This window comes from Dunckerocampus dactyliophorus, chromosome 2 (assembly GCF_027744805.1).
Source record: "Dunckerocampus dactyliophorus isolate RoL2022-P2 chromosome 2, RoL_Ddac_1.1, whole genome shotgun sequence".
Lineage (NCBI taxonomy): Eukaryota > Metazoa > Chordata > Actinopteri > Syngnathiformes > Syngnathidae > Dunckerocampus > Dunckerocampus dactyliophorus.
This window is the reverse complement of record NC_072820.1, coordinates 30,410,001-30,426,018: the sequence shown is the minus strand read 5'-3', so window position 1 is coordinate 30,426,018 and position 16,018 is coordinate 30,410,001. Positions and strand designations below refer to the sequence as shown.

General features: G+C 41.1%; 1 protein-coding gene across 5 annotated transcripts in view; it reads left to right on the top strand.

Annotated features, from left to right (window-relative positions):
• The first annotated feature begins 2 nt into the window (after nt 1–2).
• LOC129168064 (poly(ADP-ribose) glycohydrolase-like) overlaps nt 3–16,018 on the top strand; it is a 44,414-nt gene continuing 28,398 nt past the window's right edge. For 3 of the 5 annotated variants that reach the window (XM_054752896.1, XM_054752890.1, XM_054752905.1), the window contains exons 1-6: nt 3–386; nt 465–541; nt 608–1,302; nt 1,395–1,511; nt 2,520–2,606; nt 2,763–2,837. In XM_054752896.1, the coding sequence (XP_054608871.1) occupies nt 673–1,302; nt 1,395–1,511; nt 2,520–2,606; nt 2,763–2,837 (909 nt within the window). In that variant the 5' untranslated portion in view covers nt 3–386; nt 465–541; nt 608–672. Of the gene's footprint in view, nt 387–464; nt 542–607; nt 1,303–1,394; nt 1,512–2,519; nt 2,607–2,762; nt 2,838–16,018 lie in introns of those variants that run through there. The other 2 variants (XM_054752915.1, XM_054752925.1) reach the window with 2 other exon arrangements.

Sequence of the window (16,018 nt, the reverse complement as noted above, 5' to 3'; positions counted from 1 at the left end):
AACGGAAGTCCAAGCCAGTTTGAAGTTAACAACGGAGCACAAGTGTTCGCGTTATACTCAATAATTCTGCTTCTACCTAACATTTTTGCTTTGAACAGAAAAGTCTCGATATTTCACCAAGTTTCCACATAATGTGCGTTTTATTCCAAACATGGCTTTAGTTGTGTAAACTTGTTTAAAGCTAATAATGATGCTAGCTAGCTACGGTAGCTAGCTGCCACCTGATGTGATGCGATGTTGCAGACAGTTGCTTCACCTAAAGCGGACACCAGCTAAATAAATGAACAATATTTTACAATACATTTGCAGATTAAATTAAATCAATAGCAATGTAATACTGCTAAGAACCTCCGAACAAGCTGGAAAACAAATCAAGTCATATCCTTGTAAGTATAAATAAATCGTTTGACTTTGTAATGTATATCTGTTTGACTCTGCATTTCGTTTTGGTTTGTTTTTTGCAGAATGAATTCACTGACAGACTGTGAACCTTCAGAAAAAAACAGGACAGAATCCCTAATGTCCCCATTATGTTTACAAGGTAATCTACTCATTTTATGGCATTTTTCCATCTACTTTTCAAACAAACATGCATTTTCTGCCACAGGCTCATTGTCATGCATTCATAACAATGATAATGGGACATTAGAGTGAGAAAAAGTCAGCAAAAAGATGGATACCAGGCCAAAGTCTGACACTGATGGTTTGCGAGGCGTCAGGTCGAAGAGTTCACATCGCAGGATTGGCCCTAGGCAGCAAACCAGGTTCAGAAACACTCTGGAAAGATGGCTGCTGAAGCCCACTCCAAAATCAAGCAGTTCAGAGTCGTGCCAGGCTAAAGACTATACAGAAATGATGGATGAAGATGGATGTCCTCGCTCTCATGGTGGTCAAAATGCTGAAACACATGTTGTCTCAGACTCAGATGATGAGACGCAACGTTTAACCCCACAAGACCTAGACTTCGACAACCTTGTTCCAAAACTGTCATCAGATTCAGAAAGGGAATGCATGTGCCAAGATTCGGGGGCACGAGAAGTGGGCGCCACAAGCTCGGGCGGCCTCACCAAAATCACAGACTTCTTTTCGGGGGCCATGTCCGCAGGCTCCACTTTGAGGCGAGGCAAGGTGGATCCAAGTCAGGAACACCCGGATACAGATGAGGGAAATGCATCGGGGAGCGCCGGGCCTGACGCCACCTGGCTGGGGACGCCCGCAGGCGAGCTGAGGAGGATGCCTGAATGCGGCAGACCACTTCCTCCACTTAAGGATGCTCTTGGCGTGCACACTGTGATGACCAGGGTTGGCGATGCTGCCTTATTACATCACAGAAACACGTCTTTTCTCTTATATTTTACTACATGTGTTTGCTTTGCTCTCACTATTACTGACAGACAGATCTTTTTGGTCAAGCAACTGTTCCATTTCCTGCCACATTTGAAGATACCTGGGATGATGTCCACGTCAAAATGCCCTGTTCTTGCAGGAATCTATTTCCTGTTCAAGATGAGGTGTGTACAACACATATTATACACATATATAAATCGTTGTTTTTGCTTATATTTAATTGCCCTGGAACTAAATAGATTAGAGATGCACAATATCTTTTTTTTCTAACAGATACCAATAACTTGCTGCTTCTCAAGACCGATATGTTACTGATCTTTTTTATAAATAGTTTTTTATATCTACAATTTTTATGTAGATTTAACTGTAGTTTGTGCACACCTGGAGGTAAGAAGAACAAACTTGGATTTGACCAACTGTTGATTTCTGTTGATTTGTCTTAATCAAATATCATGACATTACTACCACACTACCACAGCACTACTATCGGGAGAACCAGAGTATAGAGCGGAGGGGGCTACAGTACCTGCTGTGGCGCAGCAAAGTGCACTATATTTGAACACATGCTCCAAGCAGCCGTTGTGCCGCTACAGAGGTCAGGAGAACTGGAGTATAGAGTGAGAGGAGCCGCCTGACGTGGCCCAACAAGGTGCTCTGTATTTGAGCACATGTGCCGAGCAGCCTGTGTGACACCACGGAGATCTCTGGCAAACCTTTTGCGCTGTTCAAATGCCGCTGCGCTGGTGTTTCAGGTGGCAAATTTTTTTTGTGTGCTCGATGGGGTTTTTTCCCGTCATCGGGGAGCATTTGGTACAACTAGTAGGTGAAATGTTTCGTCGGAAAGTGAATGTTTGTTTGCAAGTGAGCTTGCGAAGTAGTAGAAGTTAACGTCACAGGCAGGGGGGAAAAAGGAGAGCTTGATTTGCTCACCCGCACAGTAGTCGCCTACTTGTAGCTTTTTTTTTTTTTCTAAATTATCGGTTATCCAAGCTATTTTTTATGTTGTTAGACTTATCGTTATGACGTCATACTTCCCATATCGTGCACCCCTAAAATAGATATATATAGTAGTGATAATGTCTAAAGTAATACATATTTCTCTGATACCTTTTTAGTTTATCTTGTAAAAATGTTTTACTATTGTGATTCTAAAGAAGTTTGTCCACCTACAGGAAACAAGACAACTTCAGAATAAGAGTCGGTGGGATCTGATAAAGCAGACTTTAACCAAAAGAATTTCAAGCGTTCCTGAGTTAAAGGCAAGTTGTTGTTACCAGAAAACGCCGTTAGATGGTGCCCTTAATCTAAAAACGTGACAGGCACGCAGCGCTTGGACTTGTGCTGTTTTAAAGCACACATTATTCTTTTTACTTAAACGCATATGTTTTTATTATTTTTTTTTTATTTTTTTGCAGAATGCAATATTGAGATACTGCACTTCTACAGCCAAAAAGTGGGACTTCACTGCGTTGCATTTGTACTGCACTAAGGTAAGCAATATATTGATTGCTTAAGATTCCTCACTTTTGTATAATGATAACGGTATAGTTTACTTTTAACATGATTTGCAAAGTTAGATTAAGGAACATTGCGTGGTTACACTTGCACAGTTCAACATGCTCAAAAAGGAGAAGGAAGGAGCAGAAGTTAAGCCTACCTCTTCTCAATGTCTCAGCAATTACCCATAATCTGTGCACTCCTGTATTGATATGTTCACATATTACCATTTTCAGATTGGGAAAGAAAAGGCGAACAATGTAGTAATAAATAGATAGCTTATTTGATAATGTAAATGTAGGAGTAAATGTATACAAACTTTGTAACATGAATGAACAAATACTAGGGATGTCCGATATTGTCGGCCACCGATAATTATTGGGCCGATACTGGCATAAAAACATAATATCAACCAACGTCGAAATCGTTTTTTTTCCCCTAAAATAAAAGCAATATAGAGCTTTTAGCGCCAAGCTACACTGCTGAACTTGCTGCATCACGAAGTTAATACTGTGCTTCTCATAAGACTGAGAATAAGGTAACCCTCTATTTAAACAAGTAGACTAACAACAAAGCTCACAGTGAACTTACCAGATCCTTAGAAATCGCGGGGGGGGGGGGGGGGGGGGGGGGGGTTACCATTCCACACACTAGTCTTACTGTGTTTTTTAAAGAAAAAGCTAAAAAAAAAAAAATAACGTAATGGGTAGATAACAGCAGACAAGACACTACCAACGAGTAATGCAGAATAACCGACAACTATGTGAGCTCTAAAAATGTAACTTAGCGGATATTTACAACAACAGTACAGCAAAGCATGCTGGGAAACCCGAAGCTCTGCTGTCAAAACCATATACGTAGATGCCGCTTCACTGAGCCGTACGTCAGTGTTGCCGCCATATTGGATTTCGACAAACTAGTCCGAAGGACTGAGCAAATGAGGCCACATGGAAATCACAGATACTAGATATATGGGTGATTACCTTTTACGAACCATTTTAACATACGCAATCGAATGTGGGAGGAGCCTTTGAGGCTCTCAAGCAACACGAAACTTAAATTACTGGACGCCACAAGGTCAGACTTCTACAATAATTGGTGTACAGTATATGTTGTAGATGACATCCTTAAGAGACCCATATGTCACTTCCTCAATTAGTAACAGTCCCTTCTTGTGGCGACAGGAAGTGACAACTAAACACATGCTTGATAGAAGAACCCACTCGTATTGAATCACTTTCACATTTATACAGGGCACATTAAATAAATTGATGCTATTGAAGCATGATGTTTCATTACACGTAGTGGGTGGAGCCTGGCGGTGAAGACTGCTCCTCGCCATAAACCATCAGACAGTCATAACTTCACTTCATCAGATGTCCTTCAAAACTGACATGAGGATTAAGGGCTGGAGTCTGATCACGACTGCATTTTGATATTGACTCAAATGGCGCCACCAACTGGTGGACATGTATAACTGCTCTAACTATATTCTACATGGTCCGATCGTCCCGAAATTTTTTATGGTGGGTTGTGGCCGCCGGATAGGACATGACCACATGGCTACCTTGGCACCAGTGTCACCCCCTGCTGGTCGCAAATTATAACTCAGTCTAAGTCATAATGGCCCAAATTTTTTTTATAGTGGGTTAGGTCACCCTCCATTCTGTGACTGTGTGTATACATCAACTCCATAGCGCCACCAAAAGGTAGAACTGTATAATTGCTATAACTACCTTCGGTCCCAAATTTTTTGATGGTCGAAGGGAGCATAAGACAGGACAAATTATGCTCCACCCAACCGTTTCAGAGATCTTCATGAAATTTGGTGGCGACATCACTCATGAAAGGACGCACAAAAAAGTCTCAAGATCAGAAAGAACAGAAAGTCTCCCATTTTGTCAAAAGCGGCCATTTTGGGCGAAAACCAGGGTTTGGATTTTGACGAAGTCCTAAGGACAATGCAGTGCAAATGAGGCCACATGAAAATCACAGATACTAGACATATGGGCGATTATATTTTGCGAACCAATTAAACGTATGCCATACAGTGTGAGCGGAGCCTTTGAAACTCGCCAAGCAACACAAAACTCAAATATTTCGACTGCACAAGGTCAGACTTCTACAGTAATTGGTGTGTATGACGTAGATGACACCCTGAAGACATGTCACTTTCTCAGTTAGTAACAGTGCCTCCTTGTGGTGACAGGAAGTGACAACTAAGCTCATGCTTGATAGAAAAACCCACTCCTCTGAGTTAATTTCTCACTTTCACATTTATACAGGACACATTAAGCAGATTTATGATCACGTAGTGGGTGGAGCCTGGGAGGGAAGACTGCCCCTCGGCATTAACCATCAGACAGTGATAACTTCACTTCATATCATCAGATCAGGTCATCAGATTCAAAATTGATATGAGGGTTAATGGTTGGGGTCTGATCATGACTACATTTTGATATTGACTCCAATGGTGCCACCAACTGGTCGAAATGTATAACTGCTCTAACTACCTTCTACATCGTCAGATCATACCAACATTTTTTATGGTGGGTTGCGGCATTGGACAGGACCACCTTGGCACCTGTATCGCCCCCTCCTGGTCGAAAATGATAACTGTCATAACTCCCTTCCACAGTCAAATCAGCCCAAAATTTCTTAGGATTGGTTAGGTGACTCTGTACACATCAACTCAGATGGTGCCACCTGCTGGATAACTATTATACATGTTAAAATTCTGCTTGAGACTCCCCCATTTCTTTCAAACTAGTTGAACCAATCATATTTATACAGGGCACATTAAATTAGATTGATGATATGAAGCATGATGTTTCAAGTTCAGACTTCTACAGTAATTGGTGTGTATGATGTAGATCAGTGGTTCCCAACCTTTTTTGACCCACGGACCGGCTTGTGTTCCTACAAATCTCCCGCGGACCGGGAAGGGGGTTTCGTACATTATAGCCATCTAATTTATCTTATTTATTAGGTATTGTGTAAAACTAAGACATGAATAACATCAAATTAACAGCACAAAATGAATGCCGACCCACCATCCACCAGTTCAAATTCCAGTCAAGTTTTTCCAGAAAGATTATTACATGGCTGTTTGACGTGTGTGGTAAAAGGCAGTGTGCTAGAATGAATTAACTTGAGACAAATGTGCACATTAGCACTCAATAAGTCATCAAAACTTACCTTTATGCATTCCCACATAGTATCAGCATTTGACACCAAATATGAGATGAAAGAAAAATGGTAAAAATACAGTAGTAGTCTACCTGTGTGGCATGAGATAAAGTTAGCACACGAACAATGGACATGCGTCAAGTGAGACGGATGTAACAGAGAGAATCCGGCCACTTTTCAAAATAAAACATAAAAAAAAAAATGAGATAATGGAAATTAGTTCTTTTTCTGTGCGGTCCGTTACCAGGCCGCGGCCCGGGGTTTGGGGACCACTGATGTAGATGATATCCTGACGAAACCCATATGTCACTTCCTCAATCAATTAGTAACAGTGCCTCCTTGTGGAAGCAGGAGGTAACAACTAAACAGGTCTTATACAATAACCCACTCCAGAGTTAAATTATTGAATCACTTTCACATTTATACAGAGCACATTAAACAGATTAATGATATGAAACATGATGTTTCATTACACGTGGTGGGTGGAGCCTGCTGACTGCTGCTCGCCATTAACCATCAAACAGTCATACCTTCACTTTATATTGTCAGAACTCCTTCAACACTGATATGAGGTTTAAGAGTTTGGGTCTGATCATGACTACGTTTTGATAGTGACTCCAATGGCACCACCAATTGGTGGTGTTCTTTGTAAGATGACACTGTGAGTCACACTTATATTAACCTCCTGCGATTTCCAATGGGTTGACAAGCTCGTCGTGAGTGCACTGACAGCTCGTGATTGGCACCTGCCAAAGAAAGAGCCACCGTTTCCTTACTGACAAGCAAGCGGCACAGTATTTAATTGGTTAGTAGTAGTTCTGAAGTAAAGGAGATGTCATGAGATTAGCATTTAGCTATAAATTAGCTGCACCGCTGTAAAGTTTTTAAAAAGTAGCAGCTTGTACACCGGAAATTACGGCATATGGTTAATTATGGACCTCCTGCCATCTAGCATTTCATTGTTCTGCCTGTCACTATTCGTCGCTGTCATAGATTATTTGTTGTGAATAAATAGTCATTTTTGGACCAGTTTAGTGAAATTTGATGATTTCCCACGGCACACCTGATGATGCTCTCTTATGGTGTACCTGTTGTCCCATGAAAAGTGATTTTTGAAGTCGAAAGGTGCCCTGAATTGCATCACAGCTGGTTGACTGTTGCTCTGGCTTGTCGGTGTTTTTGTGGAGTCCCTCTTAAAGGCCATCCATCATGCTGGGGTTTTGATGCAGCAAAGCATGCATCATCTTGTATAGACGACTCGGGCAAGGCTGTGTGACTCGGGAGGAGCTGGGAATATTCAATTTGTTCAGACATACAAGAAATCTCTCTTGAGCTTGTAACGTGAGAAATATCAGACGCTTTATTTTCTCTGATAGAGAGTCCATTACATTTTGATGCCGTCCCAACTCGGTAAAATAGGGGAAAAAATACATGGAAGATTTTCTTTACCATGCAGATATACAGTGATGAAAAATTTGTTCCTGTCAAACCTTTAAAAAAAAATGTAAAAAAGGATTTTACGTGGAAAAGAACGTGACTGCCCCTCCCCCAGGCAAGTAGGAGTGTGGAGAAATAATTTAATTTCTCACCAAAAGGTCACATTTGGTAACTTGTCAGGAATGGAAATGGCTGACATTAGAGAACGCTTTAGACCGCCCCCCTTTTAGTGTCGAGTCAATCGGGCGTCACGCGCACGGGTCATAAATCATGCTGGGTGTAAAAATTCACAACGTTTGAACAACCTTTGACCGTAGAGGGATTTTGTTGAGCACTTTTTATTAGGGGTAACTGATAAGGGTTTTATGCTGTCGATTCCGATCATCCATGAGTGAGATCGGCCGATGCCGATACTGATCACATGGATTAACTGTACATTTTCCAATTTATGATGAGTGCTATTGGTCAAGGGCACCATTAGACAATTCCAAGGGCCCCTGGCAAGTAGGTACATTTTATAAAATTAACGTTTGGGCAGATTGTCTTTTTTTTGCCTTTGTTTGTGTGAAACAATTTTTGTGCTATTTGACACAAACCTGAATTTAATTTGATGCATGTTTTGGAGTAATACAAATACATGGGAAATAAACTGTTCAATAATTATTTTTTAGCTCGAGATAACAAAATTAACAGAATAAAATTATACAAATAAATATCTTGACTCAAAATTGTCCATAGGTATGAATGTGAGTGTGAATGGTTGTTTGTCTTTATGTGCCCTGCGATTGGCTGGCGACCAGTCCATGGTGTACCATGCCTCTCGCCCGAAGGCAGCTGGGTTAGGCTCCAGCATACTTCTGCGACCCTAGTGAGGATAAACGGCATAGAAAATGAGTGGAAATAAATCCATCCATCCATCCATTTCCTATACCGCTTCTCCTCTTTAGCCTATCCCAGTTGACTTCGGGCGACAGGCGGGGTACACCCTGGACTGGTCGCCAGCCAATCGCAGGGCAAACAACCTTTCACACTCACATTCATACTTATGGACAATTTAGAGTTGCCAATTAACCTAACCTGCATGTTTTTGGATGTGGGAGGAAACCGGAGTACCCGGAGAAAACCCACATACGGACGGGGAGAACATGCAAACTCCACATAGAAATGCCCAAGGGTCATCAAACCCAGGTCTTCCCGATCTCCAAACTGTTACTGTGTTGGCCATCATGCTAACCACTAGACCACCGTGCGGTCCAATGGAAATAAATATCTTTCATTAAATAAAAACCTGTCCTGCTCAACTTAAAAGAGAATACATTTTGTGTCCAGTCAGTGAGAAAACAGTATTCTTTTTTTTGTCAGGAAACAATCACAAGCTATAAGTGAACTCACAACGAGCTTGTCAAGCCATTGGAGATCACAGGAGGTCATTCAATATCATCTTACACAGAACGCTAAACTCATCACACAGCAACTTAACACTCTAAAGCTCCCTTTAGAAATATACAATACAATTCAATATGGGTTTTTAAAAAATTAAGTTTTAACTTTAAATAGTATGCATGTTAAAATTCTGCTTGGGACACCCCAGTTGGTTTTCAAACTCGGGTCCTGCATGCCCACCGACTCACATGGAACCCCAAGTTGCGTGGGGATGTTGTTGTTTATTGTTTATGCATGTAAATGTACAATTATTCTCTGTAAAATGTATAGTTTATTAATATTTTGTGTTTCTGGAACAGATTAATTGGATTTACATTTTTTCCCAGTGGAAAAATTGCTTCTGTTTTCATAGGTTTTGGTTTTTCCAGAACAACCATAAGTCGCACGTTTTCATTAGGCATGTGCGACTTATATACAGTAGATATATAAACATATATTTAATTTATAATGTTTTTAAATGTTAATTCATACTAACTTGACACAAGCCAAGGAATGAACATTACCGTCGGCCGTGAGAGGGTGCTCTAGGCATTTGACAACTATATGCTGCTTTCAATGGATTGAGTGATGTGGGATGAGATTGGGAACTTTGTGAACTTGCTTACCGATTATCTTTCTTGTTGGACTTGCTGGCTTGCTATGTTAATTTAGCTTATTCAGCCTACCAGGTATGTTCTTTACGCTATTGTGTGGCTGGATAACTGCTAATGTGTTACCTTAACATACCAGACACCTACCTATTCAGCCTGTTGTTTTGTGCTATTGTGTAGTTGAATATTAATAATATAATTGACTTTCCAGATTAAATGTATGTTCTTGGTCATGATTTTTTTGTTTTTAAATAAATGCCACTTATTGTCCAGTGTGACTTTTTTTTCATCTTGATGATGCATTTTTTGCCTGATGTGACTTATACTGCAGAGAGGAAATAAAAAAAACAGAGGTACTGCTGTACTTCTGATCTGCACAGATCAAACAATGTTTTCTTGTGAAAGAAATATAATGTTTCAAACATAAAATCTGAGCTGATATCAATAGCAAAAGTTTAACACTGATGGGGATATAGGGACGCATCTTGGTAAATATATGACATATTTACACCCACACTGGCAAAGAAATGCCACAAAGATCAATTACAGCAGAGATCTTATCAGGCCCGGCAGGCCGAGCCAAGTCGTTAAACCTATCTGGTGGTGGGTGTTTAAATGCAAATGTCCAAGGGCAGTAGAGGACCTGCCAGGACAAGGAGGCTGCCAGGCCCAGGACATTTGTACTATGGCAAAGCAAGCCTGACTAAACACTGTCATCAGTAATGAGATGCGCTCCTCTGGGCGTGATAAATGAAGGCACTTGGCAGGGCGAGGCGGTGGATAGAGCTGAGCTGGTACGAGGCGAGGCCCCCTTTTAAATCAATGGCAGGCAGTGCATCAAATCGGCTGAACTAACTGCGCGTTGCTTGATTCGGGTCTGTACATCAAGCCAAACTGACAGTGTCGCCTAGCAAGGATGTGTGTGTTGACGTGTGCACGCCTCCTGTTTCTATCCACCACAGGTCCGAGCAGTAAAACAATCTGCTCGGGCCTAGAAGGAATAAAGCAGGCTCGTAACTGTAAACACAAGCAGCAGGCAGTTGGTTGAGAAGAACTGTCCGTCAACGGCTTTTGTAATGCACGGCGTGTGCGCGCGAACCTTGATGAATATTCAAAAGGAGGCGCCAGAGCAGTCACTCGGTGCCACTCATGTCTAGCTTTCCTCCGACACTCAAATGCATCACCTGTATTCTGACAAATATTGGTTTGTCAAAAATATTACTGTATGTATTCTATTTAGCTTAAAGAGAGGCATCACAATGAAACAACTGGACATGGTTTCTCACCCACTTCTTGTGTGTTCCGCGCACACTCTTATGGGAATGATACTGAAGTATACTTTGCTGCATGCAGTACATGTACATAATACTAATAATGGTTGCGCATTTACTTGTGATGGTGTTTTTTTTTGACATGGCTTACTTGCATTTCTGCATATTTTTTTATTTAGATTCTTCCACTGTTACAGTGGTGGTAAATTGTCTGTACTCACTCATCATCCAACTGTGTTTCTGTCAACTATTAACCTTTTCATCAGTTATTATTGATGCTCTAACCACTACTACACTTACTACTACCTTCATTTCCATGTGAGTACATTGTCTGCACTCACTCATCATCTAACTGTTTCGGTCAACTATTAACCTTTTCATCAGTTATTATACTGTATATGTATTATTTATTATCATTGTTACAGTGGTGGTGAAAATAGTTTTCCCCCTTCCTGATTTTTTATTTTTATTTTTTTTGTCACACGTAATTGTTTCATATCATAACACAATTAAAATATTAGTCAATGACAACACAAAATTATCCAAATCATTATCCACAAATGGCGAAAACATGGAACAGTGGTGAACCTTCCCAGGAGTGGCCGGCCAACCAAAATTACACCAAGAGCGCAGTGTAACTCATCCAAGAGGTTACAAAACACCTTATACTGTAACAACATCTAAAGAACTGCAGGCCTGACTTGCCTCAGTTAAGGTCAGTGTTCATGACTCCACCATAAGAAAGACACTGGGCAAAAACGACCTGCAGGGTAAAGTTCCAAGACGAAAACCACGACTGAACAAAAAGAACATGAAGGCTCGTCTCAATTTTGCCAGAAAACATCTTGATGGTCCCAAGACCTTTGGGAAGATACTCTGTGGTCTGACGAGACATGTTACATTTTTTGGAAGGTGTATGATTACATCTTACGTACCCATTACATCTGGCTTAAAAGTAATGCCACATTTCAGAAAAAGGTAGTGTGATGGTCCGGAGAATTAAATCTGCTGTCTACCAAAAAACCCTGAAGGACAATATCTGGCCATCTGTTCGTGACCTCAAGCTGAAACCAACTTGGGTTCTGCAGCAGGACAATGATCCAAAACACACCAGCAAGTCCACCTCTGAATGGATGAAGAAAAACAAAATGAAGACTTTGGAGTGGCCTAGTCAAAGTCCTGACCTGAATCCTATTGAGATGTTGTGGCATGACCTTAAAAAGAAGGTTTATGCTTGAAAACCCTCCAATGTGTCTGACTTACAACAATTCTGCAAAGATAAGTGGGTCAGAATTCCTCCACAGTGCTGTAAGAGACTCATTGCAAGTTATCACAAACGCTTGATTGTAGTTGTTGCTGCTAAGGGTGGTCCAGCCAGTTATTAGGTTTAGGCGGTTTAGGCAATTACTTTTTCACACAGGGCCATGTTGGTTTGGTTTGGTTTTCTCCCTTAATAATAAGTTTCATTTAAAAACTGCATTTTGTTGTGTTGTCATTGACTAATATTTAAATTTGTTTGATGGTCTGAAACATTTAAGTGTGACAAACATGCAAAAAAAAAAAAGAAATCAGGAAAGGGGCAAACACTTTTTCACACCACTGCATGTAATTTATTTACAGTGATTATATACCTTGACTCCTATAGTACCACATTGTTATACTGTCTTACCATTTTCTTTTGTATTTAGAATTGTCAAAGAGTACATTTGGAATACAAGAAGCGAACAAATGTATTATAATGGATGTGTAACAGAGAGGAGGTAGGATTAAATAAGCTTTGCTTCTTCCTACATCTTGTGGGACATGCGTAACTGTGAATTGTATAATGTGATGTATTCCAATGTACATTGTATGGATGTTCAAAATAGGTTCAACCATTACCATTCCTGCCTGAAACGCCAGCATTGCTACGACACTTGGGGCTCGTTGTGCCGCGGTTTGCCAGAGACCTTCATGGCATCGCACCGGCTGCTCGGACCGTGTGCCCGAATACAGTGCACCCTGCTGGGCCACGACAGGTGGCTCCTCCCGCTCTATACTCGAGTTCTCCTGACCTCCGTAGTGGCACACCGGCTCCTCGGAACATGTGTCTGAATGTAGTGCACTTTGCTAGGCCACGGCAGGAGGCTTTCTCCACTCTGGTTCTCCTGATAGTAGTGATGTGGTAGTAGAAATGTAATGATATTTGATTAGGATAAATCAACAGGTACAGTTGGTCAAATCCAAATTTGTTTGAGTCCTTTTTACCTCCAGGTGTGCACAAACTACAGTTAAATCTAAATAAATAAATAAAAAAGTAGATATAACAGTAATGATAAATGACTTCTCCTCTACAACCGCTCCCCTCTCTTCTGGTGTGCCCCAGGGTTCCATCCTTGGGCCAACCTTATTTTCACTATACATGTTACCATTAGGACCAATCATCTCCAGACACAATATCCATTTTCATTTTTATGCCGATGATGTACAGCTGTACCTACCAGTAATGCTCAGTGACAAGAACGCACTAGATCCCCTCCATAGCTGCCTTCATGACATCAAACAATGGCTGTCTCAGAATTTCCTTCATTTAAATGAAGTATATTGTTTTTACCCTCGGTTCACTGCACAGTGAACCCAATCTTAACCCCCCCGCCCCTCTTTTTGCTCCTGCTGTTAAAAACCTTGGTGTGTTTTTGACTACAGTCTATAAAGTTTGATAAGCAAATGAGTTCTGTGGTTAGAGCAAGTTTCTTCCACCTCAGGCTCCTGGCAAAGGTGAAGCCCTTTTTATCTTGAAAAATCAGATCTTGAAAAAGCGATTCATGCTTTCATCAGCTCGAGGCTTAATTATTGTAATGCCCTCTACACTGGAGTGAATCAGCCCCTCCTCCTCAAGCTCCAGTTGGTACAAAACGCAGCTGCTCGCCTTCTTACTAATGCTCCAAAATACGTCCATATCACTCCAGTTCTCCGTTCTCTCTGTTGGCTCCCGATACAGTCTAGAATGAATTTTAAAGTCCTTTTATTTGTGTTCAAGGTCATTAATGGCCTTGCTCCAGCATACTTGGCTGAGTTTTTAACTGTCCGTCACCACTCCAGGGCCCTGTGCTATTCTCAACACAAAACATTAGAAAGGATGAAATACAAAAAATAGGGGTATTGCGCTTTTGCTGCGTTTGCCCCCACACTTTGGAACTACCTTCCACCTGCACTACAGTCTACTACAGAGTTGTTGGTTTTTAAATCTCTTTTAAAACCAGTTTATTCAGACTGGCTTATGACAGATAATGATTATATGTACTTTAGTCTCATTCGATCTTACCCTGTTGTTATTTGCTATAGCATGTTTTTTACTCTTGTGAAGCACCTTGGGCAGCACTGGGATGTTATAAGGTGCTTTACAAATAAACTTTTATTTGATTTGATAAAGTTATCGGTTATCTGTATGGTTCTATCGAAGCAGAAAGTTATCTGTATCGGTTTGGAAAAAAAAAAAAGATATTATGCCTCTCTAATTTGAACCATGTGCAGACTCTCATTTATAAGCGTAAACATTGATTTTGAAAGGTGTACAATACCAGTTTTAGCAGCGGTGAGCAAACTGCAACCTGCGGGCCATAACAGGCCCACCAAGCATCTGAATCCGGTCCACCGGGCATTTCCAAATTATTTTTTTAAACCTTTAACATGGAAACTGTAGCTGGAAACATGGCTTGCAGTGCTATTGGGCCACGCTTAAGTCGCCAAAATAGTCAACACGTCAACACACACAACGCACAAAGTAACCTACCTATTGCGCCATGTACTGTAGGCATACAAATAAATATCTACACACTATACCCATGCCAAAAAAAACAGCAATATAGTCCTTCCGCAAGACATTCTGGGTAGTTTGTAGTACTCTTTCTCCCAACATTTTGCATTGTTTGTCGCATTTTTCTTTGGGGTCATCAGAGAACAAAACAAGGAGTTAACATACTCTTGATATCCAGTGTTTTATTGTTCACAGTTCATATTGTTGTTGCCGCTGGACTAAAGCATGCCTTGCGGGCATTTGGAAATAACAGTTTTAAGTTATGTGTTATGTTTAGAGCTTAGATGCTGTTTATCACCCACGTAGTAGTAGTAGTTAATTTATGTGATGCGTTAACTTGCCGTGGAAGTGTTGTGTTTTCGTTTCGTTGCACCGTGAGCAAGTATGTCGTTCGGTTTGATATATAGATGGCCCATCTGCCATATGTTTTAACCCAATGTGGCCCGCGAGTCAAAATGTTGGTCAACTCCAGTTATAGCCTTTATAGCAGGGATGAGCGAGTACACCACTATTTATCTGTATCTGTTCCATCCATCCATTTTCTATCCCGCTTCTCCTCTTTAGGGTTGCGGGGGCATGCTGGAGCCTATCCCAGCTGACTTCGGGCGACAGGCGGGGTACACCCTGGACTGGTGGCCAGCCAATGGCAGGGCACATATAGACAAACAACCATTCACACTCACATTCATACCTATGGACAATTTAGAGTCTCCAATTAACCTAACATGCATGTTTTTGGAATGTGGGAGGAAACCGGAGTACCCAGAGAAAACCCCTGTATCTGTCCACCCATCTAAATTATCTGTATCTTTATCTTTACTAGGAGTGGGCAGAGCTTAAAGAAAAAGTGTGCGTGGTTTAAAGAAATAGGTGGGGCTTCAAGTGGTACGTCTGAAATTGACATGGCTTGATCAGAAGTTGCTATGTTTATTGTTTATTATTCAGCTATATGTGTACTGTGTATGTGTGTAAGTGATCTGTAAGACTTTATTATTTAATTGTTTTTTAATGATCCGTATAAGGTTGGTGATTCACGCAAACATCCAGTGATGGAAATATTTCTGTCAGCCTTGTTTGCCAAATTAGAAGCAAGCAGACGAAGAAAAAAAAAAACACAGGCACAGTGACTGACGCAACATGAGCCGTTTACAGCTCTGTCTTGTCAAATGCACCGCGTACGTAACGAAACAAGTTTACCAAGTAACTTTAGATGCGAGCTGAGGAAAAAGTAAAAAAAACAGTTGGGAGTGGAGACAGTGACCAATGCGACACGAGCCGTTTTTCAAATCTGTCTTGCCATTTGCACCGCATACGTGAGCGAGGCACGGGTACTGTCTGACTGCAGCCTCCAGCAAGTCTGTCTAGTGAGGGGCGGTCGCTGTGTGTGACTGACCAATCACAGAGCGTGAAGAGTGAATGCATAAGTAGTTATCCAATGAGGATTTTCT